Source organism: Pomacea canaliculata, linkage group LG1, assembly GCF_003073045.1.
Source record: "Pomacea canaliculata isolate SZHN2017 linkage group LG1, ASM307304v1, whole genome shotgun sequence".
Classification (NCBI taxonomy): Eukaryota; Metazoa; Mollusca; class Gastropoda; order Architaenioglossa; family Ampullariidae; genus Pomacea; species Pomacea canaliculata.
This window is the reverse complement of record NC_037590.1, coordinates 8,972,200-8,999,547: the sequence shown is the minus strand read 5'-3', so window position 1 is coordinate 8,999,547 and position 27,348 is coordinate 8,972,200. Positions and strand designations below refer to the sequence as shown.

General features: G+C 40.9%; 1 protein-coding gene across 5 annotated transcripts in view; it reads right to left on the bottom strand.

Moving 5' to 3' along the window:
- The window catches only part of LOC112569995 (QRFP-like peptide receptor), an 83,619-nt gene that overhangs the window by 19,307 nt on the left and 36,964 nt on the right, over window positions 1-27,348 (bottom strand). For all 5 annotated transcript variants that reach the window (XM_025248161.1, XM_025248143.1, XM_025248179.1 and 2 more), the window contains exons 3-4: window positions 25,561-25,742; window positions 24,332-24,595 (exon numbers count right to left, since the gene is read on the bottom strand). In XM_025248161.1, coding sequence (XP_025103946.1) covers window positions 24,332-24,595; window positions 25,561-25,742 — 446 coding nt within the window. The remainder of the gene's footprint in view (window positions 1-24,331; window positions 24,596-25,560; window positions 25,743-27,348) is intronic.

Below are 27,348 nucleotides of genomic sequence, written 5' to 3'. Positions count from 1 at the left end.
AGATGTATTGCTGACCAATGAAAGCTGTGTACACTGTCACGTGAACCACCAAAAGTACGTACCAGGTGCTTTGCACCTGGAATGAAGTGATTCATAAACTGAAGTCTGTTACACGAGTTGTACACGAAACCTGTGACTGCTCCACTACCGAAACGACTATGAAACTCTAGTCAGTTAACAGTAATGTACAAGAAATTTTACAGACAATTATGTGACATATACAGTGTGTGATGTATAACCCGAGTTTGTGACATATTGCAAGCAACATTACATGCACAGAAACCTTATTACCTGTTTTATATATCTAGCGAGAGTTGTGTGTGTGTGTTTGAAACTGGTTAATCAGGGTGTTCTGATGTTGACAGTCTAATAAAAATGGATTTTGCCAGTTCTGCACAGGGAAGTTTCCTGCAACGAACATCAAGAAATGTTTACAATAACAGTTTTGACAGAAACGCTTCCATCCCCAAACTCAAGTCCGATGCGGCATATGTTGCAGGAAGGAGTGAGAGAACTCGGTGCATAAGAAATAAGGTCATCATCTAAGAACTGCTCGACCCTTTGATGTCTAGCGAAGCAAGCAGAACATACAAAGCGTAGTCTGTGGTCAAACCCCTGGTTTAAACTGTCTGTAGAGCGGCATTAACAGAACTGCTTGCCAGTGGGCACAGCAGGGGTTGAAATAATGCCAGACACCACGGTGCCAGGGAGTCTTAGCCCTAGGCCCCATGCATGGAAAACAACGCCCTCAAATCGCAAGTTTAATTTTTTTGCTCTTTTATCTCCAGCAGAAACTGGCGGCCGAGATACAAATATCTTCAGGAATGGTCTGCTTGTTTGACTGCCTGTAACTCTAGCTACCGTTAGGTTATACAAGCATGTTTATATAATATTTATCTAATATGCATGCAAGTTATAAATACATGTGCATGTATGTTTGCAGATGTGTGTGGTTGTGTGTTTGTGATTAGCCTTATGTCCACATGTTCACCGTTTTGATTTTAAAAATGTCTCGTACATGCAGATGAACAGACTAGCGGCCATGTATGCACAGTTTTTCTTGTTATGGATACACACACACAGGTATGCTCGTGTATACGTGTTTATAGATATATGTTTTATGTATGGATTGGTGATTTACATTTGACAAATAACTTCGTTCATTGGAACTTCAGTTTTACTGAGTATTTTATTCTTCAATTTTTTTTATTACCAATCTCCAGTGTCCCAACCACCGCCGCCAACTTCATTTGTTTCCACTCGTCTTTTTGTGCAACGGCCAGTGGCATTTGGTGTGTATATGTGTGTAAATATGTGTATGTGTGTCTACTAATGAATTTATGTGTGACTATGGCAGTATACGACTGTATACATCTATTGACATATGTATATATATGGGAATATCGAGGTGTATATGTACCTGTGCATATTTATGTATATGTAAGCATGCAATAAACAATTGTATGTGCACGTGTGTATGCAAGTATGTATATATGGGCATATGTTTATACGTATGTGTATGGAGATATGAAGGTGTATACGTACGTATGTATAGAGACACACACATAAAATAATATAGATGGATGAATGTTATGCGCGTGCCTAAAGCCACGCCTAACGTCTTCATTGTTACGTTTTCCCCTTCCTGACACTGATTTAAGCAAGTTAACATGTAATATACCACATAAACACTTTGTGTTTGTCACACATCACCGACAGTTTGGTCGAACAGCTCTAGAACCTCTCCACCGGTCAGCGACAGGCGGGTGATGGGAGGGGAGAGGTGAGGCGTGTGACCAGGAGACAGCACTGGCGCTGGACTAATGTCTGGCCAGGTCTCTCAAGAGAATTCGTCGTCGAAGGAGATGGAGTTGATGGAGGGTGTCCACTCCCCATAATTAGGAAAATGATGGCACGGTGGAGAGAGGGTTGTATGGCCCTCTCGTCGCCAACGGCAACGGAAGCCTGCCGTCCCTTTGAAACGAGAGGTCATCACACAACACTGTATATATCCCTGATCCTGGGATATGAGATAATCCACAAGGGAAGCGAGAAAGAGAGAGAAAATAACAGAGGGAGAGAAAAAAAAAACTTTACTGACGTTCATGCACGGTCCGTACTACATGATTGATATCATGTTCTTGACAATATCGCAATATGGACCTTCAGCTTTACTGTGCATTTTATCCTTTTATTGTATCATGACCATTGGTCCAACCACCAGCGACAAATTTATATTTTCATTTCGTCTTTTTTTCTGCAGCGACCAGCGGCACTTTGATTTCTCCCTACACGTGAGAATCTTGTAACCCGGGAAGCCAAATTGGTCGTTCCAGACGCTTCTACGATCACTCCTGCCACGTCAGGATGGTAATGCCCGAAGGTTGCTGAACCGAGGCCTAGCTGAGAGATGTGATCTGTTCAAAAGGTTGAGCCTAACAGGAAACCTGGTCCTGCCGCAGCTGCCGCATCCGCGTGCTTAATCTGCTGATCGATGTCTGTGAGCACAGCAACAGTCAGCAACTCATCCCGTCTGCTTGCGGATGCGAGGCTGTACAAGTGTCTATGGCGTATCTAAACTTTATCTCTTCGTGCGGCGAAGCCATCGCAGTTCAATCCCTCGTTTCCCGATCGCTAGCCCGGATAACAATGTTTTCGGTCCTTTGATTCTTTCTAGATGTTGACAAAATCCCTTTTTAAACGCTTTGTCGAGAGACTTTGTTTTGTGTCTCATAACAGGTTTGTGGCGTTACGTTTACTGTAGGACTGCAGTTGCTGCTCGAGAAAGGTATTATTTAGTAGAAACATTAAACTACAGATTACATAACTCTTGCAGAATTGTTGACTAAAAACTTACAGCACAAAAATATAAAATAACACACACAGCCAAAAAGAATAACAGAAACAAAGGTAAACTGACTACATGGACTACATATAATAAAAATAAGTGGAAATGGTGAAGTGCACTTAGCTGAATTGTATACTAAAGATATTATCTCCCTTAAGAGACATGCCAGCTCCAACGGTTCTCAAACAGGACAGAAATGTCCACTAAAATTATTGTCCCAGAGAAAACAAACATTGATCACAATGGCTCTTCGCCTGACCCTTCATCCAAATAAAAGTGAAAGGAAAAGGTAATGGCGACAGCACTTGGGGCTTGGATGACACTGACGGTCTGAATCGTTTCCGCTCACAATTTAACTTCAAAGCGATCTTTTTCTTACAACCGCGTCTAAAACACAGGGTGTAGGGCGGTGCAAGGAGGTCGACATGTTTTCCTGTCGTGAGATTGCCTCCAGCCTACTCGACCCCAGTCTTTACACTGTCTCCTTAGGTCGTCGAAGCGACGAGAATCACGGACCTTGGGGGTCTCGGGGGTCATGGATCTTGGGATGGTGACGAGTACCGCGAAGAAGAGCTGAGGGACATGGAGAAGTCTGGCAGAATTGCTTGTCTTGTCAACTGGTACCTCTTCATCACAAAGCACGGTCAGTTTGTTTTCCTTTGATGATGAGTTGGAAATATGGCGAGCAGCTGTGTTTTAGACATTGTTGTAAGTAAACGCTTCGTTGGAAACCCGACATTTTGAGTGGAGACGATCAGTATCTATCATTTAAGCACAACTTTCTATTCCATTGCATTTTCTTTAATATCTATATTGTTTATAGAACTATCCTCTAACGATATAGTAGTACACCACCAGAAGCATTTAACGATTAAGAATAGAAGTGTTGCTACGAAAATTGTACACGTCAGACTGTGCATGGACCAACTCTTGAAGGACGAAAGAATCGAAGAATGTTTAAAACTTAAAAAAAAAAACCAACTTAATCTTCTGATAAATATCAAACTACAGGAAAGCTTTCCGCCATTGCATCTCTACGTTTACTTTTGTTTATCTTTGCTTTTAAAAGCCAACACGAGTGAAACAATTTTTAATGATCGGATGAAGTTCATTATAACCAATTCCCAAAATATAACACATATTTATTTTAATTTTAAAAATCGGCATTCTCACCTGCCATTAGGAAATCAGGAGAAAATTACTCTCCTATGCTGAAGAATTCTGTTGCTCGAAAGTAGTATTTGTAACAGTGAGTGTGTGTCAGCTCAGTAAACATGTGAATGTTTCCAAATGAAGAAAAATCGCTCAGGTTGTGTTCAAAAAGCGATTTATTTTTTTACCAGGCAATGAAATGGATGTTTTTGGAAAACATCCTGACAGATTTGATCTTTATTTAGAAGCTTGGATTGAAGTTACACAAAAAAAAAATGTCCAAACCGAACTTAGCAGACTGGTAAGTAAATCTCCTTCTCAAAATTTGATGGGCAACAATCACGGTCATTGCAGTCTATGCTGTATTATTACTGATTCTCTCTTACTAAGTGGACGCACTTGAGTTAATTTTTCCATGTGTATTATTATTAATAAAACATAAACACATTTGAAATGTGCGTTTGTCTAAGAAAAACTCTTGTAAATTTTTTATTTGATAGATGGTTAATTTCCAGCATTGCATTTTTATTTTATAGTCACAACTGATTGCTGACAATGATTTTTTTAGTATTAAATACATCCAATAATATAATTTGATAAATATTTATCGATGTCAAACTTATTTCTTCCTCATTTAGCTGCATGCAAACAAAAACCTAACAAAACACTAACTCCATCTGAGTATCGAAGAGAACATTCAGCAGCAGCAGCAGCAGCAGCAGCATATTGTATCTTGCTCTGTTTACTTTTACCGAGGATTGCATCTTTCCTGCAACTCAGCTCATGCAGTTGATGCTAATTATAGTTTTTTTTTTAAAGCAATGCTACCGTTTCGTCACTTCCTGCTTTCTTGACAAATCCAGGTGTGATTAAGAGAAAAACATTAATATAATATTTCTCGTGGCTTTTAGTAATAAAATACCACCGGATTATGTTTTTGTGATACTCCATGCTTTATTTCCAGTGATTTTCGCTGAGCACTCGTGTTGACCTTTAAAGGCGATTATCATGTTTTGCTTCAGTTTCTCTCGGCTTATCATTTCGTTAACTACGATTAAGACACTAAATTACTTATTTATATGACAAATCTAATAGTTTGTGAGTTGCTGACAATTCTGAGGCTGAATGTGGAAATCACGCGGCAAGAGGATTAACTCTTTTAGAACAAAACTGAAAATTTTTCGAATATCGAGAACGAATAAAAACTTGTACACTCTTCAAAATTAATGAAGGCTGACAAACACGAAAGATGGGAAGAATAGAAAGCCATTCATTACGTCTTTCATCGCCTTCATGACCCCTAAAGGCAACTCGTAAGCGACGAAAAGTCTCTCGAATTGTCTCAAAGAAATGCTCAAAGAAAATATGTTTTTAGATGGGTTTCTTAAACCAGATACACACATACTTCAAAGTATGTATTAAGAACAGAAAGTTATTATATTAAGTCTGCATGTTTTTGTATATTAACCCACAAGTATGTGTTCAGGGGGCAGAAATAAGCCGAGTTAATGTTTGCGGCAGTTTTGTAACAAGTAGGGTACATGGACACCCCACCACCCGCCACTCGCTAGTCCTACTTTCATTGCGTTTTACCACACAACGACCATGAGTGAGAAAAACTTCCTCCCTTTATGAAGGTGAACACATTCAGGCGAGATTAAACCTATTGGTGTCAGAGTATATTTTTTCAGTATTTCGGACTTCAGCCTGCACGCCATAACCACATCGACATTATAGGTCAGTTCCCGGGGAAGCGTCTCCATGGACACCAGAAGTCATTTTCTGTTGAACACCTATAACTAAAAAGTGAGAGATAAGTCAAGTCACGAATGGCACCTACTACACAACCAGGACCCTGCCTTTCCTGAAATAATTAATTGTTTCCGAATGCAAACGGCCGTCTCTCGGCAAAAATTAATGCACTTCGCGCAGTATCATCCAATCGATGTGCTGAACCATTTCTCATAAAGCTGGCCTCGGGTTCACCCCTGCGTGTCATCTAAAAGACTTAAAAAATATTTCAGATTTCTGGCATAGGACCAATGTCGTCTCGATCATATTAGAATAAAATGGATACGATATCAATGAAAGGGGTACTCGGGCTAGAATAGATAAAGGAGGGAGGGAACTAACTTGACAGCTTAGCAAGATCACTAATGCAGGGAGTAGATTGGACAGGTGGAACACTTGCGGCGGGAAAGTTGAAAGCCTAAAATTAACTTATGTATGAGATTATATAGATCGAACTTTCACCCTCTTGGAGAAAGACAATTAAATTTAAGCCCATGAAAGATGTATCAGGAAGAGTCAAAAAGGTCATCTCTGGCTAAAAAGAAGTTTATGAGAAAAAAAAATTCAACTTAAGATTTCACGAAACTACAAACTACTGAAAACACTTATTTTTGCCATTCAATTTTATCTAACAAAACTCGATCACGTAATACATTTTGTTAGACCTCAATTAAAAGCAAAGTGCGTATGAGACCAAACAAAACAAAAGTGAAACTTACAATGTTTGAAAGGAGGAGGAGAGAGATCGAAAGAGAGATCTAGAAAGAAAGAAAAAGGGAATTGAAAGGTAAATCAGAAGTTCCATTAAGCTTAAGTTGCAAAATTGTTGGCAGGAAAATGTAACTGTTGGAGAATGAAAGCATTGATGACAGTAGTGTTTTTGCCCGTGAAAAAAACCTTATAGTTTTAAGTTTAATTGAGAAAACTTTTTTGCAGACCTCCTTAGTACTTAAAGCAAGGGTCGAAGGAAGGAGACCGATGAACCTGAATCACAGACGAGTTTAGTTTTATAGCAAATTGGTTAGTGATAACACGAGTTGGTGAACGAGGTCTGATGGTTCTCTACCAGTCTGTTTGCCTGAAGCCTACCTGTCTGCTTGAAGCCTTTTTGTCGATACGTTCTGTCTGCTCGACTGTCTGTCTGTCTACGAGTTAGTCACACGAAGATGAAATACATTGTCACAAGCTTGATAACAGTCAATGGGATGCTTCGCAGAACGTGCTGAAGATGGATGAACAGACAATTCAGAATTTAGTCTCTTTATAACGGGAAGTTAATATTTTCTGTTGGAAACTTGATGTGACCTTCCTTTTCATAACTTTATGAGGCTGACAAGGGCAGAAAACTCGCCACTTTTCTTTCTCTCTTTCTTCCTCTGTGTGTGTGTGAGAGAGAGAGAGAGCGAGAGAGAGAGATAATACAATGAAATCTGCATTTCGCTCTTATCTGGAAGTGTCTGCACCGTCTACTATAACTTCTATAGCAAGATCATCAAGAATTACCAAAACTCACAAAAAGCACAAGAGCTAAAAAATAATTGTGTCAGTAAAGTAATTTTCTTTATGATCAGTTTATTTTTGCTGGTGGTTTGCAGTTAAATTTTTCTTATGCTTTCTTTTCTACTGCATCTTGACGTCCTTTTTATGGGTTACGCCTCAAGGAAACAGGAGTTCTCTCTCCTGGAGTTACAGGGAGGGAACGAGAGCTCGTAGCCACGCAATGAGGCTACTTTGCACGCAAGCATCCTCCCAACATCAAAGTAACGTGACCTCTAGCGATGGAGCCCATTGGGAGGAGGGATTGTCCATCGACCACATAAAATATTCCATTGAGTCCTTCAGTGTCTTGCAGCTTATGGCAATCTCACTGGACGTTACGAAATGTGTTCATAATGTCAAAGGTCGCCACTTTGATACAAGTGTTGCTATAACGGCCGCTTCACTGTTGGTCATGGGGCATTTACCATCGTGATAGACAGAGAGAGCTGCAGAGAGACAGAAAGAGTTACTTAATTGAATAGGTTAGGGTTAAAAGGCTTTAAAGTAGTTACAAAACAAGAGAATATTAAGTGCATCTAGAAATGATGTAGAAGCAAAAATATAAACTTATCAAGGAAAAAGGAGAGGGAGGGGAAGGAAAGATTACAAAATGAAAATAATTTTAATTATCAGTAGACTTTCCCTACTGTGCCCTTACGTAGGCGCCACCTGTAAAACATCCTCTCCATCTGAACTAGTCAGCGTTCAGTATAGCTGCCCTCCTACGTTTTCGCGATTCAAGGAAATTATGTCCCTTCCCTGCCACCAGGAGTCGTAGTTGTGAAGCGAGGTCACAGTGAAGAAAACAAGGTCAAGAATCTTGCCTTTGAAGTTACAAAGTGTTGTGCAGACTCCATAAAGATTGCTCTATGCTACTTTACCCTAGAACATCTTCCCCACTTCACCAAACGTCCATTATACCGGTGGGCAGCAGTTGGTTTTACTCCAAGCCAGCAACTAAGACTACACCAGGGAAAAGCAAACAGATGCCATATGACGAGAAAGAACAGCACGACCGAGACGAGATCTGAACTCGGGTCTGTCAATCCTCACCGGGCCGCCTTCTTTATGGCGGTGCTGAGCCTCTATGGAACCAGTGGATTAAAAGCGTGTGGGAAACAAAACTACAAAATCCTGCGCCTGTTCTAGACTTCTTCTGCACGTGAGCTTTGCCGTCAGTGGATGAAGTATTAGCCCGTTGTCAAAGAAACAGTTCGTGACCGTTTTAAATGATCACCATCCTACTGACCGCACGTCACGTGTCATGAATGTTTTAAAGAGTTGTTCCTTTTTTATGGTTCTAATCTCGTGAATTCCATGTTTTTATTGTAAACTAACAAAAATAAATAAACAAACAAACAAATAAATAGGCAAACAAAACAAGAATGTGAAGGAGATCCAGATTATTTGCATACTCATCTTGAAAACTCAAAAACTTATCTGTCTTTTTTTGACATCTATCATATACATGTTTCATTTTAAACATATATCATGCAAACATACCTTTATTTTCTCCTTGCTAAGATATATTAATTCCTCGATAAATTCTTAAACATAAAATACATATGTAATAAATTCTTAGATTTTTTTTAACCTAGTCATTTTTGTGTCAGACAATATAAAAAGAAGAATATAAAAAGAAAGTCTCTTACAGCCACGTCCTTCACCTCTGCCCTGTTGTGTCCTATACTTCTGTCCTGTCATGTCTCGACCTCTGTTTGCTGTCATTCGGGTACAAATGCTAAAGTGAAAACGTTAAAAGAGACTGTGACGGAGTAACGAATGTAGAAGACTTGACCGCTTTACTCTTAAAGGAAAAGATTTTGGAGTAACAAAAGTCTAACAGCCTCTTTAAACAATACGGTTTTATCGTTATGGTTGTCTAGGTTTGAAGCTGTGTTTGGCTCTTCATCCCGATATGTATGTAACACCACAGCCCAGTGATGCCTGCCTTGGCGTTCCAAATCGAATAGAAATACGAAGCCGGATTTCCTTTTGCTGCAAACCCCTCTGGAAATGGATTAAGCTTGATCGAGACATAAAGAGCTAGTGGATTTTGTTCACTAACACGTCTAGACTTCGTAAAACTTCTTTTGTAAATAAACAGATAAAGGAGAGACGCCTGAGGATCTGCCGCGTACGGGATAGCTCCGGTGGTGAATGTAAATGACAAATGTATTTCTGCTAAATATTGAAGCACACAACCTGGTCATGAATGAAGAAGAGTTACTGACGAAGGCATCAAAATATTAAGTTTCTCCCCAGACGCCCAGTCCTGTGTCTCAACAATACCAGTGGGAGGTGTGGGCGTGGAGGAAAGACAGATGTGAAGTGCTGAACAGATCAAACAGACAGGCAATTAGACAGCTATTCCTCCAGCCAGACAATCAGAGAGCCAGCCAGTCAGATGGACAGCCGGACTATCGAACAGATGGACAGCGATAAAAATACAAAGTTAAAAGAGAGAGAGATAAAAAAAAAAGAAGAGGTGAACAAACTTCGACAGCGATTGATGACCATGGTTGTTTAGGGTCAGTCGCTGTCTGGATCGGCTTCTGCTGTTCGGTACACTTTCGGATCTGAACCTCTGCTCATAAAAAGACGGCGGCATTCAAGTATCGCTGTTGTGCAAGATTTAGAAGGGCGTGAATAATTTCGGTTCTTATAGCCGTCTAGATTACTTTAAAGAATTTAGAAATTGCTGTTGCTCGGAGCCACAAGTCTCCATAAAATAGTTCCCGATAACCTACTGTCTCAGACTCCTCGAAGCTTTATTTTGGGTGCTAAGCAGGGCTAACTCTCCTCAGTGCCGTCTATATTACCTATGGTATTAAAAAACACTAGATCATTTGGAAATTGATGCAGTACAATACGGTTATGTATTGATGTTTGCTCACAAAAAAATAATTTTATTTTGTCACTACTTCGTAATTTCACAGTCAAGAGTTATGTCCCTTCAATCCTTAATATAAAAGTAGATCGTTATTATTCAATGTAAAATTGTGGAGTCTTAAAATTTAAGCTACTTTTCCTTCTTGTAGACACCCAGAAGAAAAGAAAGTCCAAGCATTTTTTAAGGCAAAGTAAGAGAATAACACGTGCACATAACACACATCCAGAGAAAAAAGTGACTACATCGGAAACAAATTATGCAGGTAAAGTTTCCCATTACTTAACACAATGGAACAATTACAAAGAATGTAAAAAAAGGAATGAAAAGACTTCACAGATCTGCCAAAAGATAGTGACTGTTGGTAAGACTTTCTTCTGAGTGTGAAGGTCCTTCAGGACGGAGACAGAACCTTCTAGGGCCTTGGAACTTTGTGGGGTTGCGTCCACTTGACACGTACGTCACACAGTCAAACACACTGTCGTCTGGACTTCTAACGGGGTGCGAAGGAGTAGGCAAGTGCTCGGCCTTGAACCTGAATGTCGGTAGGTGACACTTGAGCACGTGTCTGGACAGAGTGACCCTGCTGTACACAAGCAATGGCCTTGTCAACATCGTCTGGACATTGAGCGACATCTTTCACTCTTCCCTTTTCTTCTTCATCTTCCTTCTTGCACTGGCAAACGGCAGAACACACGTACACACTTCTGCAGCCCAATTAAGAAAGAGAGAGAGAGACCAGAGGAATGGGCAATAAGAGGAGAAAGAAAGGGGAGAGAATAAAAAGGGACGTAAACGAGCGAGAAAGTAGAGAGAATAAGAGAGAACAACTCCATAACTCCTTAATTCAACATTTAAATCGATGAATCCAAGCTTCAGACCAATCTTTATGTATATATATATAAATAATTTAACTGTCATTATTCTTGGAAAAATATATTACTAATTTGACAGAAAATGATTCTGTCAGTTTCTATTTTTGGAAAGAATCGTCCTTGGCAACTGGTCTTTATTCAAACAGAACAGAGACATATTCTTCAAAGTAAAATATATAATTTTTCTTTTTATTTTACTTAAAAATGAGTTCCCTAAATCGTCATCTTCTAAAATCCTTGCTTGATGTTTCTGTTCCCTTATATATGCAGGCCAGTCTTCTTTCCGCATCGCACATATTTATGTACTTGAGATGAAATCCTTATCCTTCATATCGTTTACTTTCTGAGTCATAATCTGTTTTTTTAATACCCAAAATGTGAAGTAAAAAAGAAAAATAGTTATCGGATAAGAACAAGGAAACAAATTTAACAAATACGTTTATGAAATGCACAAACATCATAGCTAATATGCGTCCACAAATAAATAGTAAATTTAACAAATAAGTTTATCAAAAGCACAAAAATCATAGTTAATAATGCGTCGACACGATCACAAAGCACCACAACAACCACGAATAGGTTTATCTCCATTTCGTGAAGAGACGAAACTGTTTTAGAAATTTCCAATAACCAAGATTCCCACCCTTTCTAAAAATTACTAGGACGCGTGTACTCCAAACCCCTATGACGAGGCTCAAAGGTCAGCTCCACTATTTGGCTCATTTGCTGAGGAAGACCCACTGAATAAGCGAGCTTTAAGTCCGCTCTACCAGTGGCAGCAGACGAATTCCACCAAAACTTCTCAGCTCTTCACCTCGACATCAATCTCGTCATCGATCACAAAAACGGAGGAGAGGAAAGTCTCGTGCTCAGTTCACCTTGGAGTCCTACACATGGACTATTCTGAAGGAGGGAAAGTCGATCACGTCAGGCCGGGAGGGCTACGTCATCTCTAGCGAGGGCTTTAACGACAGGGAGGTATCGGCCAGGGTCATCAAAGGCAGTTTGTCGTTGGCACGTGTGTCCTGCCGCTTTGCATGCTAATGATAGGAAAGTGTCCTAGCATCGGAAAGTGTACCGATGGTTCTTTCAGACTCTCCTTGGGATTGTACATCACTATAAAAGATAAAAGACCTTCACTAAAAGCAAAACGAGACTTGTTTGAAATAGTGAGTAGTATTCGGTGTCCTGTCTGTAGATTGGGGCTGCGTTACATAGACGGTCGTTAGTTTTCGTCTTAGATGAAACCCTTAACTCGTATTAGTCTTGATTAAATCGTGATCTTAATTCCTGTTGCGTGAACGTGCCTACTCACCTGCTTAGCTGAGAAATAGGTTAAGTCAAAGGTCGAGGTCAACGATATAAATAAATTCTTCCATGGATCACCCGAGGCTTTCCTTGGGATCCATACATTCAAGCAATGAAAACTATATCGGCGTTGCCTCCAAACCGCGAAATTCTCTCTTGTATGATGGCTGACACGAAGGTCAGTTACATTAGCTCGACGGAATTGAAATCTATCAAGCAAATCGACGTCGTCATATATTTCAAACGGATTTAATCTATCCTTGAACATCCTATCTCTTCTCAATTGCATATGCAGGGCAAATCTGTTGATCTGTTTCATTGACATCTTGACCTATGAATGTCATTAGGCAGAAGAACGACTTGGCATTCCCACTAACTTACAAAGCCACAAGAATTTTGTCTGTCTTATGTTTTTGTGCTTGTAATACCCGGAGATCCTGGATCACACAATTATTATCATTATTAAATCAGTAAACAACACGATCAAGCGCCATTGTTACTTAGGAAACTGCCGTGTGCGCATGCGTAAGCAGTTCGTTATGGTTAAGCAAGAATGTTGCCCGTTGCTCCCAGGCGTCCGAAGGTGTATGCTTCCGTTGACTCAAAAATAGGAAATACCTTGAAAGGTATGATACTTGAAAGACATGATACTTAGAACAAACATTACAGGTGCTTGCTCGATAGGACCATGATGAATCGACAATGCAAAGGAAAAAAAAAACTGGATGCAAATGCAATCGAGTTTCAAATCATTCATGTTCTCTAAAATCTTCCAGAATGGGCCCACAATTACTTATTAAATTTTGTTTCGCACCATGCGAGTTTTCAGATTAACGCGAGGTCCTCTGGAACACTTGCCTCGACACTCGTCTGCACCATCCTCTTGACGACTGTCTGGGTCCCTACACTAATACAACATTGATATCATGGGGCGGTGAACTCAGCCCACATGCCACAATTATTCGCTCGACAATCTACGGGAAAATGCTACCTGACCCGAGAGTCCACCCACGATGAATAATGTAGCTTAGTGTGTGCAAGCAGGCAGACAGAGCAGGTTCATGAACCTAAAAAAGATGGAACCATCCGATAACGAAAAAAAATGACTGCACATGCGTTATCTAGAGCAGAGGAGAAAGCGCGGTTGATCTCTTGGAATGATCACAGCCACCATTATTGTCTTTGTTTCTCCGTGATGTTGATTCCAGCAAGTAGCACGCGATTGTGTGCTTAGCCATGTGAGTGTATATGTAATTATGATGTAGATAAATATATTTATGCTTGTATAAAATGTTGAAATGTCAATCTGTCTGTCTGTCCGTGTGTGTGTGTGTGTGGATGTTGACATTACCCTTATGAATATTAGTCATGCACTCACACAGAAACATATATATATATATCCACATACATAGACATAAACAGATACATGCATACAACCCCACACATACGCAACTAAAATCATACACACATACTAACAAACTCATACAAACATACTCGCACATCAATACATATAAACATGCATACAAACGGAGTGGCACGCGGTCACACTCAATACTTTGTGAGTCAACACTCAAGCTTCAGTAAATCTTCAATAAATATGTAAATTGTTGCTTCCACGGCAAACTCAAGCCTCGTACTTTGATATGCGTCTGTGAATGCGATGATATGCATCTACGAATGCGAGAGAAAGTGTCTATGACTGCGGGGATATGTAGCTTTGAATGCGATGAAATGCGCCTACAAATGCCATGAAACGTCTCTACGACTGTGATGATATGCGTCTAAGAATGGAAACGACAGTTAGACGATAAAAGATGGAAGACGCACTCTGAGACGATTTCAGAATAAAGGGACTAGCTGCGGACAAGCTTGTGTTAGAAGGTCACAATGGTTTTTGTCCTTGTGGGACATTAATTTACCATAAAACATTGACAACTACTTCTTTTCTATGGCAAACATATATTTCCTTCCTCCTATCCAACTCCTTCCCCTCTTCTCGTTCAAATTACAACTCCCTCCTCCTCCTGACCTGCATCCGGCCCTTGAGATTGTGTCTCGGTCAGTTGAGCAAATATTTGGAGAAAGCTATTTATAGTAGGCAGTAGTGAAGAGGATAAAAAAATCAAGTACATAAGGATGGCTAGACAATAACAAATTAGAGACACAATAGCATAATCCAATGTCTCTTAAAGAAACAAATTGTTTCGAAGCAGCGGCGACTTGGAGATCTACCTAGTCCCTGCCATCACGCGCATTCCGCATTGATGGACAAAAATAATGAGGAAGTCAGAGAACCGAGGAAAAGATAACGGGAAAACACGGCGGTATGGCTTTGAGGAACTCGGTATGTGATTTACAGACAACACTCTGTGTGTGTGTGTGTTTGTTTGCGTGTGTGTGTGTTCGCGCGAGTGCGTGTGTGTGCGTGAGTGAGTGTGTGTGTTTGCGCGCTTGTGTGTGTACGTGTGTGTTGGCGTGCGTGCGTGCGTAAGCACTGACACTTGTAAAGCACGCCTTTTGCATCCGACACGCCAACCTAAGCCAGTGTTTGGATAAAACTCTGTTTACTGGGAATATTGCATACGCTCCAAATGCCACAGCCATTGTTGACAGTATCTAAAACTAAATAAACTATCACGAAGCTGTCACGTTTTGTCATGGCGAGCAGAAAGCGAACCACTTAGGAAATTGGATGCCGGGAAAATATATCGCAAGCAAATAAAAAAAAAGAATAAATTAGCAAATAAATATAAAAAAATCCATCCCCACTTACTCAAAATGTGGAACTAGCGTAAGTGCATTGGATTTTTAAAGAAGTAGGAAGATAAAAAGGGATAAGGTTCCAAAGCCACATCATCTTAAACCGGGATGCCCGCACAGCAAGTTAGTCTTGGACTATTTTGTTTGGCATGTGAAGGCAGGGTGGATCACTCTCAGCTCCAATATGTAGTGTTGTCGAGACACGTACCTCTGTACAGTTCCTGTCAAGGTCTGGAACGTTCTGCTGAAGAGCTTCTTATGTAAATTCAAGATACGCATGTGCATAGGCGTGCCACGAAATGTATGTTTGTGTACGTCTTAGCACCTGACTTCTTAATTAACTTAGTGTAGCGAGGTCACGTAGTAAGGTCTAGAGCTGTTTGACATTGTCTACAGCAAGGTGTGTGTGTTTTCTCTCACGTTCTCTGTCTCATTTTCGCTTTTTCTGTCCCTTCTATCTGTGAGAGAGAGAGAGTGATGTAGGAGCTGTGTAAAAAAGTGAGCTGGTGTAGATAAATAAATCTGTATTTCTATGTCCACATGCGTGTATCTGTATTAGAGAGAGAGAGGATATATGTCGTCTTTGCCACCCGAAGACAAACAAACCGTTAAATCATGTGACCGCTGACATCTACATGACAGTTCCATGTTTTTCATCCTTAGCACATTTTTTAAGACGTATACTACTACGCATTTTTGTGTTGACAAAACCTTAAGTACAATGTCAGATTTAGATGCGTATGTGAGTGTGTATGGACATGATGGAAAGCCAACACTGGTCAAGAAAATTCATTCTCGCATGCATGTGAGTGAGACTGTATTGCTGACATGACAGTGAATAGAGCCTGGCGTCTGTATGAAGCAAAGAAGATCAAAAGTCAGAAGTATATGAGAAGTAATTCCTTACCTAGCTACGGTATCTTTTATAAACTCTTTATTTGCTATTTAAAAAATTTATTTTTATATTTTTTTTTCGAAGCTTTAAACTGTTTAACGTGTGACAGAGCAAAGGAATAGGTATTACGCAGTAAGCAAAATTATGATTACTGTGTGGGAGATAGTTGATAGTGGCTCGTAAGTGAAAGGAATATTATATCTATTATATCTACTAGTACAAATTAATTTATTAGTAATAACTTAGACAAGAACAAAGTTACTACGTTCTAAGACACGCAAAAACCAGGAACGTCTGCCAGTTGCATTCCAGTCGTCTGTTAAAACCAACCATGGATTACTGCAATTCTGGAACTGCCTGGATTAATACAATTGTATTGTATTGGACTGCGTGGCATCACAACTACAGTGGTTCTTCTCCGTCAGCATATTCCTCCAGACCCAGTTGCTGAAAGCAGAGACTACCTGAGTTAAGAACGGGGGATCATCTACTATCAAGGGAGAAGATTGTTTTGGGAAGAAGGAAAAGATTCCCCTGAGGGTCGTGTATTGCGACACTACTGAAGTGACAGACTACCCGCCAAACCACGGTAACCGAAAAGGTTCCTCCAATGGATTGTACTCTTCACATGTGTAGTTAGAGCACCTGACAATCAAAGCGCGCACTGTAAACAGGAGAAGGAGGAAACTAATCTCACTTAAGGACTTCTCGTGATATTGAGCCTTAATGTAAGTCATTTATGATATTTAAAGTGTCTTCAACGGACCTAAATCCTAGCTTCCCGAAAAGCCAAACATTACAGACCATAGCCATGGTGCCTAAGCCTTTCATAAGAACTGTATGTTCGAGGATGAGAGATTGTGGGAATGTGAATTAAGGATAATAATCATTGAGATTTTGTGAGTGTGTGTGTGTGTGTGTGTTCCGCTCCCCAAAAAGATTCGTCTGCGGGACTGCTGCACAACTAAGGTGTGTCCATCTTGCTCGCCATCATGACGACAGCCACCCGAGACCTACGTGCTTTGTTCTGGCCGAAGCGGACTTCATAGTAATCTCCCCTTCTTTTTATGGTTACCTCCAATATGAGCGGAGTCCATTTCATCGGTGTTTGCTGGACAGGAAGCTGGGCCGAGAGTGTGTTTTGGCGGTGTCTGACCAGAATTGTAATGACCGCAGATGTTTGGCGGGAAAGCGCCCATGAAAGACAGCCTCATCGATTGGCGGACGGTAATTCTACCCAATTTCGCTCCACTGCGGATCCAATCGGCAGTTTTCCCCCCTTTTCTGTCCACCCCCGCCTCCCAAGACGCTATCTTGAATGCAGCATAAACCACGAACTCATAGTTTGGCTGCTGTTATACTAATGCCGCTTCCTGTTGATGCGCACGAAGCTCAGAGAGTTATGGCCCGCTTTTTTGCCCTTTAGGCGAGATGTAGTGTGCCTTGTGCTTTAGGCTTTGCAGCTTGCGTTTCAATGGGAGATAACTTACATTTCCCTCATAGGAAGCAATCAAATTCTTTAGAGGCTATACTAGAGTTGATCCACTCTATCTCTTCCTTCTTTGTTTGAATAAAATTATAGCGAACAAGCGACCAATCTGTAAACTGGATAAAGAAAGACAGTGACTCGGAAATTGAGTTAATAGGAGAGTTCATTTGTTACACCAAAAGAGAACAGTTTGAGAACATTTAATGTAGCAATACAGCGAACGTTTGACTAAAGGAGAGATACTAAGAATGTTGATCAAACCCCAGATTTGCTAAAGTAGCATCAAGTATAAAGTAGCATGTTGCGCAGATCCAAGTGTTAGAAAAAAAAATTAGCCCCCTATTAGACCTTTAAACGAAAAAGGCTACTGCTAACCCAGACCTTAAAGACACAGTAATAATATCACTCTTGATGTAACTCAATACTTATAATTACGGATAACCTCTAGACACGGTGTGTTAATATACAACACAACATAATCAAGCCGCTAGAGCAATTACAGATAAGACTTTACACGTGCTCACACTCTAGCAATACACACCGGAAGTCATATATATATAATATATACAGGTTGACTACAATGAATAAGTTCTTACTACACACACGCGCGCGCTCACACACACACACACACAGATACATTAAGTACACTGCCCTCATTCACCTCAGACTAACACAATAACACGGCCAGTAGAAGTGATCAAGAAGTGGAACAAATGAGTTGCAAGCAGGCGGGAGGGATCACGTATCTGCCCCCAGACCACAAAGTGAGAACTCACATGCCAACACATGATCGGGAATAATAAGCCTTCCCAAGGATCTGCTGATTACTTAAGACACCTAAGTCCCTCTACTTGGCCCCAGTGGTCTTGGAAGAAATAACAAGAGAGACAACACTGTTCCTGTTCCCTAGGTAAAGGCTGCAGTACTAAGAGATGAAAGAAAAGGTGATGAGACTCTCAATGAAGGACTAACAGAACCGAGGGAGAATGCAAAGCTGAGAGAGAAGGACCTACATTTCCTCGGGAGGTACATGCGTTCTGGTCTCCGACTGAGGGTTAAGTCAGTATTGACATCCCATTTAAGCTGATTACTGACAACATTACCTGAATATTTATAATCGTTAACTATCCTAGCATCGTCATGAATAATGCTGTTAACTATATACGATTTGTTCAGTCTAAAGTCAAAGATCATTTCTTGTGTCTTCGAGTCAAGGAAGCATTCGTCCCACCAGTCTGTAAAGTCAAGAAGAGAGCTTTTACGAACAGGTAACATAATTGCTGACGACACAGTATAGCTACCATGGATATAATTTCACACTTGTGAGGATGCAGTCTAGACATTTTGATATAACACAATACCGTGAACACCACAAAGAAGCCGGATACTTCAATCACACGCTATTTACGATTGATGCACTCGGAAACTGAGACAAGGCGAAAACCCTACAGCCGCACAGAGGAGATAGGAAGGCTAAGAGGCTAAGGTAAGTTTGTTTTTGTCATTTGACCAATCTCACTCCTTCTCAGCCCTCATCACAGCCTCCACTTTTTCTTATCCAAAAGACAAAAGATGGAACGGAGGAAAGGCAAATGGAGAGAGGATGGAAACGGGAGTGAGAAGATGGTGGTGTGGGGGAGCAGGAAGAGAAGAGGCTCGGGGAAATGACTCAGAAGCCTCTTCCTGTGATCTAATGATGCTCGTCTCAGAAAATCAATCAGCATGAGTCTATCACAGGAAGGGAGGCCACTCGTTGAGGCTAAATAGACTAAGGGAAAGTAAAAGGAAGGAAAGAAAGAAACAGTCTGATCATAGGCCACGCAATTACTATAAGCAGCACACGCTTAGTTTAGAAGAGACGGCAAATATTCAACTGTAACAAGTGTAAAAAATGACAAGATAGCAGCAAATGTAATATTAAATATGAAGTTAAGTTATTTTCGCCCTCAAAGACTAAATTTTTTTCTCACAAAATTTGCTTTGAAAAATAAATTCTCTGTTGTCTGAAATCAAGAATCTGGAGGCAATTAATAATTAACATATTGGTGGTAATTGATTATGAAACAAAAAAACATTTGCTTAATTGTTACTCAATATTCAGCGCACAAAATAATAATAAATGCAATACCTTTGATAATGCATATTTAGAAGTACATAAAACGAAAGAATTTTGTGGAGATGGGAACTGTGGTAGAGATTTTCAGTCGTTTGCTCTCCATCGCTGCGCTACCTTCCCCAACCCTCTATGGAGTCAAGTACCATCTCCGACAGTTGGATCGACTGGAATAAGTTCTCTGCGTCACCCGGATATCGAACCGGCATGCCTCCGGGTTCGGACGCCAGTCTTTTATGGGATGATGGTGATTGAATATTCTAATGATTAATTAACAAAAAGATAAGCTGAAAAATTGAGACCCGATCTAGAACACGTTTTTTTTTAAAATTCTCATAAACTTAACAGTGTCTTAAGGAAACAGAATAGATTTTTTTTTTCAAAAAATCAGTGACAGGAGGAATAGAAGACAGATGACGATGAATAATGAGAAGCAAGTATGCAGTATAATTGCTGCTAACTGCAAATTTTGTTTTTAATTATCGCTGTCAGTGATGGGCCCTGTTTAATTCCCTGTTTAATTGTCTTCACACTTTCTCATCGCAGAGAACGACGAAGTCTAACGCAGTATCGTCAATCGATGAGATCGCCAATAGACATTTCCGCGACGGTGCCTTGTCAACAACGCGGGGCGTACTTCAGCATCCTACGATCCGCGGAGAACAGGCCGGTGTGGAAAATCAATCTCTGGTCAACCCGACAAAAAAAAAACAAACAAACAAACAAAAAGAAACAAAAAAACACACAACAAAAAACAAAAAACAAACCAACAAGCTCTGAAAGTGTTTTCTACAACGTGAAGGTAATTAAAAAGTTTACAGGACTCAGACTCCCATGGCGCAGGTGAAGGACACGCCTTCTTCTCATTTTGTAGCTATTAGGTACACCGATGTCCTCTTCCTCGACAATGACTGTGCGAACTAGATTCCGCGTCCTCGGGTATATCCCAGTATGATTTATTTGACAAATTGACACATCTGACGAGTTGACATATTCTACAGATTGGACTATTTAACAAGCTGACTTATTAGTCAAGGCTAGTACAGATGAGGATAGTTTGAAAGGTTGCGTGAAATGTAGTCTGTTGGATCTATTGTTTCATTGTTAGTTGTTATGTTTGTTGTTTATTGCTATCTGATACATTTTCCTAAGGCTTTTTATTAAAATTTGGTTGCTGTTTTGGTTGTTATTGTCTTGGTCACACGTGAGTATCTTTGTCTTATCAACGCTGAGAGTAAACACTTTAATCCAACAACAACAGTAACAGCAAAAACCAAAAATAATAATGTTTAGAAGTTGAGGGACAGACACGAGGCAACATCATACATTTTTCGGGTACTCTCCGCATCATGTCCGTGGCACCCCACATCTCTCAAAGGATTACGTCAACAGGAAGGTTGGGGAAACAGGAGCCACCAGAAACTACCTGAGAAGTTCCGCGCCTTCAGGGACAAGATGGCAACAAGCTGAAGTGGGAGGAAGGTACGGTGGCTGAGACAGAGAATGGTGTTTGGCGAGTGAGCCCGCGATGAAATTTTAACAGCCCTTAAAGGCGACAGGTATAAGAGCGGGAAGAAGAGATGATGACGAGTCAAAGACTGAAGGTATCAGCCGCTGGCAACGGATCAGCTTTTCGCTTTGGAGAACAAGCACTCGATACTTGTCATTCTGAGCACGAGCTTAACGAACAGGGACCTCTTGTTAGGAGAGCTCTGTCTTCCTCAAGCGGTTGTGGTGGAGGGAAGGGGATGACGTTTGGAAGGTTCCTTTTCATCCCCTCCCATCCTCCGCACCCGCAGGACGAAACAGCGCCAATGCAAACAGCAGTGGCATCTAACGAGGTCGCGCCAGAGCGAGCTGCTCTGCAAGAATGGAACCTTTCTGAAAGTGTTTCCATCCCTGACTTGTCAGTGCTCGAGCAGCAGCCGGATCAGTTTTAAGTGTGATCTTATGGCCACCAGACGATATGGTTCTTGCGGGCCAGAGAAGAACGAAGAACAGAGGAGGAAGAAGCAGATAGAGGAAGCTGGATAGAAAGATGATGATGATGATGAGGAGGAGGAGGAGGGTGGTGGTGGTGGTGATGGTGGTGGTGATAAATGTTCTTGGAGCACTCCACAATTAACTTTCCACATCTTCCGTCTATCGTAGTTGTGTGTCTTGGGAAATACTTGTCATTCCTGGCGTAATTATATCCATTACAGAAGAGAACAGAAAATGGCTGTTGTTACAGAGAGAATCACATTCGTTGCCGATAAGATTTCGGCTCCAAGGCTAAGCTTGTCCAGACAATGTCTGGAATATTGCGTCCATAAAGTCCTCGTGGGAACAAAAACTTCAGGGAGCAACTTTTTTTAATTATCCTAAAGGAAAACTATCTCTTTTGAGATAACAGGCAGACATCCGCGACTGTCAAACACATGTCTTTATGGGCTTGATCTAGGTAAATCTCATTTTTTAAAAGACAATCACATTTAGGGTTTCAGAAGATATGAGTAATAAGCCCCTCAGGACGAGGAAACATTGGTTCTTCTCCGGGGGTTATATTTCTACACGAAAACCAACGCTATTCTCGACCATTTGTAAAAATATTATTTGCCGATTTCAAAAGGTCTACGGTAAGTGAGACTCATTACAACAAATTTCTGTTCAAGAGCTATTTAACGAGACAAAGCACACGTGTATTGACTTACGTTTATGATTACTAGGACAATCTTGAACAGGATGAGAGACTGTTTAGCTTTGGTCTACAAGCGCAAAGTCAGTGTATTTATTTGCTTGCTTGCTTGCGTGTGTGTGAAAGAAAGGAAAAAAAGAAAAGAAACAGATATTTTGTCGGCCTCCGCTGCTTCGAGCACTTTCCGTTATTCGTTAAAGACCGATTCATACCAGCACGCAATGTAACCTCATGAAGACGTGCATTTTCTATCTCCGCTGGCCGGAGACCTGAGCTTGTTATCCGTCATCAGCCATCCTAAGCCCTCGGTGCTCCAGCCAATTCGGCCACTTCCCGTGAGCCACAAACCTCGTGGTCCTGCTGTGGTCAAAGCTGTCTTACTGGAGCATGCTTTGTGACTGAGAGTATTGTGGGGTACGTTACTTCACCCAGATCAGGAGAGCAGAAGGTCAGCGGAACGGCACGAACGGCAAGGACGCATCTGGGGCACGTTAGTTAAATCCATTTTTTCTACCTTCAGACTAACGATTTGGTTCAGTAAGGCTATGAGCACAGCTCTAATGATTTTACAGCCCAAAAGTAAATGTGTTTATAAATTTTCATGGCGCTTTATAATGCAATTTAATATCCTGACTGGTAAGAGAGAGATTAAAAAAATGACTCTGGATCGATCGGACTTCAATTTTGACAAAAAAACTAGCCGTATAATGAAGGAAATATGTTTGACTACTTAAAAGTCAAGCAAGCCAACAGAAAAAGTAATAGCATCATTAAACAGAAGATATAACATGAGAAATAATGGAGTATTTAAATGGTCTAGAGAAGACGCACACAAAAAGGTCTCTGTTTTGAGATTCTGTGGGTTGGAATAAAATGTCAGATAAAGTTAAGTGGAAAAATTAAAAAGGATAAAATTCTAGAGGACAGCTAAACAGTATTCAAAGGATGCAGGAAAGTGTAGCTTCCGATGAATTACATCAAGTAAATGATTAAAACACTGTAAGAGAATGTGCTTTCAATGATGATGGGAAGGGAGTATTTTGCTAGCTTGGACCTTATCAAAAATAGCTACGATGTCTGCCTTCTGCATTATAGGAATTCATAAATAACTTTAAGGACCTATGAACAACTCTGCTATTTCTGTTTTTGCATCTTAGTTGGAGACTGCATGGGGTGTGGTGAGAGACCTAGCAGGGGAGAGGAGGGTAAATAAGGTTGAGTAGACGTCATCGCACCAGACCAGTCAGTCAAGGCCACGACGGCGCCATCATTAAGAGCAGCCGCATCAATAGCAGCTATATAAATAGCAGAATTAACAGAGGCAGTATAAATAATAGAATTAATTTGGTGAGTATAAATATAAGAACATATCGCAGAGGACCTACAGAACACAAGGCTTCATGCTATATTCGATGATAAAAGCGCTGAATGATTATCTTTACCAGATAATCATGTCTGGAGGACTGCGTGCGTGTGAATGTGTTCGTTTTTATAGTTGAACTGCTTTTATCCTCTCTCAACATTTATGTTCCAGCCCCGAGGATGCATTTGTCCCTCTGTCTCTATCACCTCATTCCCTCTCTCTGTGTTTATATATACATACTTTTGTTTTTGCTTGTTTGTCGAAGGCTGTGGTGCAAATATTATGATTGTGTGTGTGTGCGCGCGCGCGTGTGTGGTGCAAATGTTATGATCCTCGTTGGAGCATGCTCTTTGCCCGTGATTCCTAAATTCCTAAATATATTCTTCTTCGTGTCATTTTTCTTCTTTCATTTCCAAATCCATTTAGGAAAACAGAATGCATATACATGCATGTGACATACAAACACGTCCACATAAGAATATGTCCTCTCACCAACATACCCACACACAAATATCCTGAAACACAGACATGCTCACAAACCTACCAAACCACACACAAATGTATCGAAACACGGACAGTCCCACGCACAAACATGCCTCCATTCATACAAACTCTCCGGGCATGAGGCTACCTTTTTCCGGAGCTTGGTCTGCACTTTGATGTCCTTGCTAGTCCGCTCTCCCGGCACCTGTGCGGCCCACAACGTCCACGTGATGAGGGCGTAGGCCAGCGACATGACGACGCATGGCAGGAAGAAGAGGACGACACACACGAAGACGTAGTAGCCGCGCCGAGCAGGGAAGTCGGACAGGGTCTTGTTATGTAACGGGTCCCAGTAGGTCTCCATCGGCCACGTGTCGTCACACCAGCGCTCCGTGTAATCGCGCCAGGGGATCTGGGGGCAGACATGCGCAGTAAGAGTTGGGCTGCCTGCTGGGCGGTAACAAGTGCAGGTCAATCATTAAGTTTGGTTTGAATAATCAGTCGACTTGCCACTGGAAACCGCCATCTTAAGAATCTTTTTCAAGACCTTACATGTATCCCAGACTTGGAGATAAGCGGGTGAGCTGGTCAGTGAAACAGTCGTGGAAGGACTTGAAGATAAAAGAACTAGGGAGGAATTGAACTTAAAACAACCCCAAACCCCACTAAGAAAAGACGAACAGAGCGAACAACAAGAAAAAAAGAAATTATAAGTAACGAACGACTGTAAAATTAAAAGGAAAACTGAACTAACCGATGATTGAGCGAGAGAAATTGACCTAATGAAGCGTTACTAAATGATCGCAAGAACAAGGCCACAGATTCAATAACTATTGGAATAAGTCTTTGCTCTTGGGAGTTTATCATGCATGAATGACCTTTTCATTCACCCGAGAGATTCGCTATGTGCAACAGATTTGCAGGAAATAGATATGAACTTAAAATTACTAGTTCATCAAGAACATAAAAACTCTAGTTTGATACCCATGACCACACAAACATTTTCCCGCAAAAGAATACCTTCTAATTAATTTTATTATTAAATGATGAATTGTTCGCTTTGTTTGCTAAATTGGAGAGTGATGTTTAGCAAGGGGGTATAGCATGCGCCTTCTAATCATTTCAATAATTTTTTCCCTAAGCTTTATTAAGGATTTTCTTGTGTTTACTTAATTTGATTGTTTCTTGATCATGCCTTGCATAGACTTTTCACACTTCACCACTTCTCTCTCTCATGATTTTGTTTGTCAGTGCGTGTATGTGCGCGCAAGCTTTCGCATGCACGCGTGTTTATACGCTCGTGCACGAACGCGAGTTAAAGAGAGGGAGAGCAGTCAGAGTCAGGGAGTAACAAGGGAGAGAAGTGACAAGACTGACCACAAACAGCTTGCGGTAGACCAGAAGCGGCGAGGCCACGGCTATGGAGCAAAGCCAGATCAGGATGATGGTCAAGGATGCCCGCCGCTCGATGAAGTGGGCTTTCATGGCGAAAACGATGCCGAAGAACCGGTCGCAAGCGATGAAGGTCAGAGTCAAGATGCTGGAGACCAGCGACAGCACTGCAATAACAAGATAACAAAACAATATTACGTCATGAATACATCACATCATCCCCATATTTCGTCCCCACAATTAAGTCATCAGTTCATAAAATGTAACGCTCCCTATGACCTTTGTTTGCTCTCAGTCCGAGTCCATAATTACATTAGTCTGTAAACAAACATATTCCATCATTATCATTACGTTATTATTATGACTAATTTTGACGCTATATTTTCGATTTTTCTGTATAAAAGTGGCGGTATATGCGCATATTTCATTCTGTTCAATGATTACTAGCGACATTTGCAGGTACGACCAAAGTCGAAATGAGTTCGATTCCCGAACGATCTAAAACAAGCGTTTCATTCATTTCCACCCTTCCCCAAAACCGTGTTTTGATCCTCTCACAGCCTTGCTTGAACTTCATTCTGTCTCTGTCCATGCAGCTAACCACATGGTATATGCATTGAGACATAGTCTTTGGCAAAGGCAGGACTTTGATTACTGGGCAAAACTAAGTTGTTTCACATAAATTCTCGAACATTCTACGCTTTTTATTTGTATCTTTCCCTTTTACGCAGCAGAAAACGAATGAATGAATACATGAGTGCCAAAAAGAAATGAGTGACCATGACTACTAATATATAAAGAGGAACATCACCAATATTGTTGCAAGAACTGAACTCGACCTCGAACAGTTTTGCCAATATATATATAGGAAACTGTCACGGACGCCGGCTCTCTCTCTCTCTCGAGCAACACACACATATGACGTCCATACACGTTCTTTCACACACAAAACAACGATTCCCTGAGGCTGTCCACAAGATGTTAATAAGTTGCTGAATGGCTCAGGATTTCACAAACTTCAAGTCACATATGCATAAATAATAATCCGCCTCAACACAATATTCTATCGGCGAAACACAGTTATCGGTACATACAATGTTTACAATCCGGGGCCTTCCCCGATCAATCACACTTAACTCTGAATCTTAATTCTTAATCCTAACCTCTACTCTTAATCTCAATTCTTATCATCTAGTGAATAACCGCACCAGTAGTCATCTAGTACTTTACTCACAGCTCTGTTCGTCCACACACAGTTTCAATTTTACTATCTCGTTTATATATTGTTGGCGGCGCGAAGCCCACGGTACACACGGTACACACGGTCTACACGCTGCTGGTTGTTTCACCGAAGGCGACAAGATTAGATCTAGACGAATCCTCGATCACAAGGGCTCTACCACAATCGCCAGTACACAGAGGAAAAAAGAAACATTGTCTAGGCAAGGAATTACTTCTAAAATCTACGCTCACTCGCACATCTTTCCACTCTCATGGCCGCCAATGCCGTCTGCTTCTTCTATATGTCGCTAGAGTGATCTCCCTTCCCTCGCTGACTCTCAGTCATCAATACATGTTATTTACCATTGTAATTTGCAAACAGCGAAGAGATTAAACTAACTTCAAAACAAGGAGGCATGGGCTGATCCGTGACAGAAACTCAAAATTTGAACATTAGAAATTTTCCTACCTAGAAGAATGCACTCCTTGTTTTCAGACATGCACTCAAATATCTCGTTTGTAAAAACGAGCTTAGACACAGCGGAGCAGGAG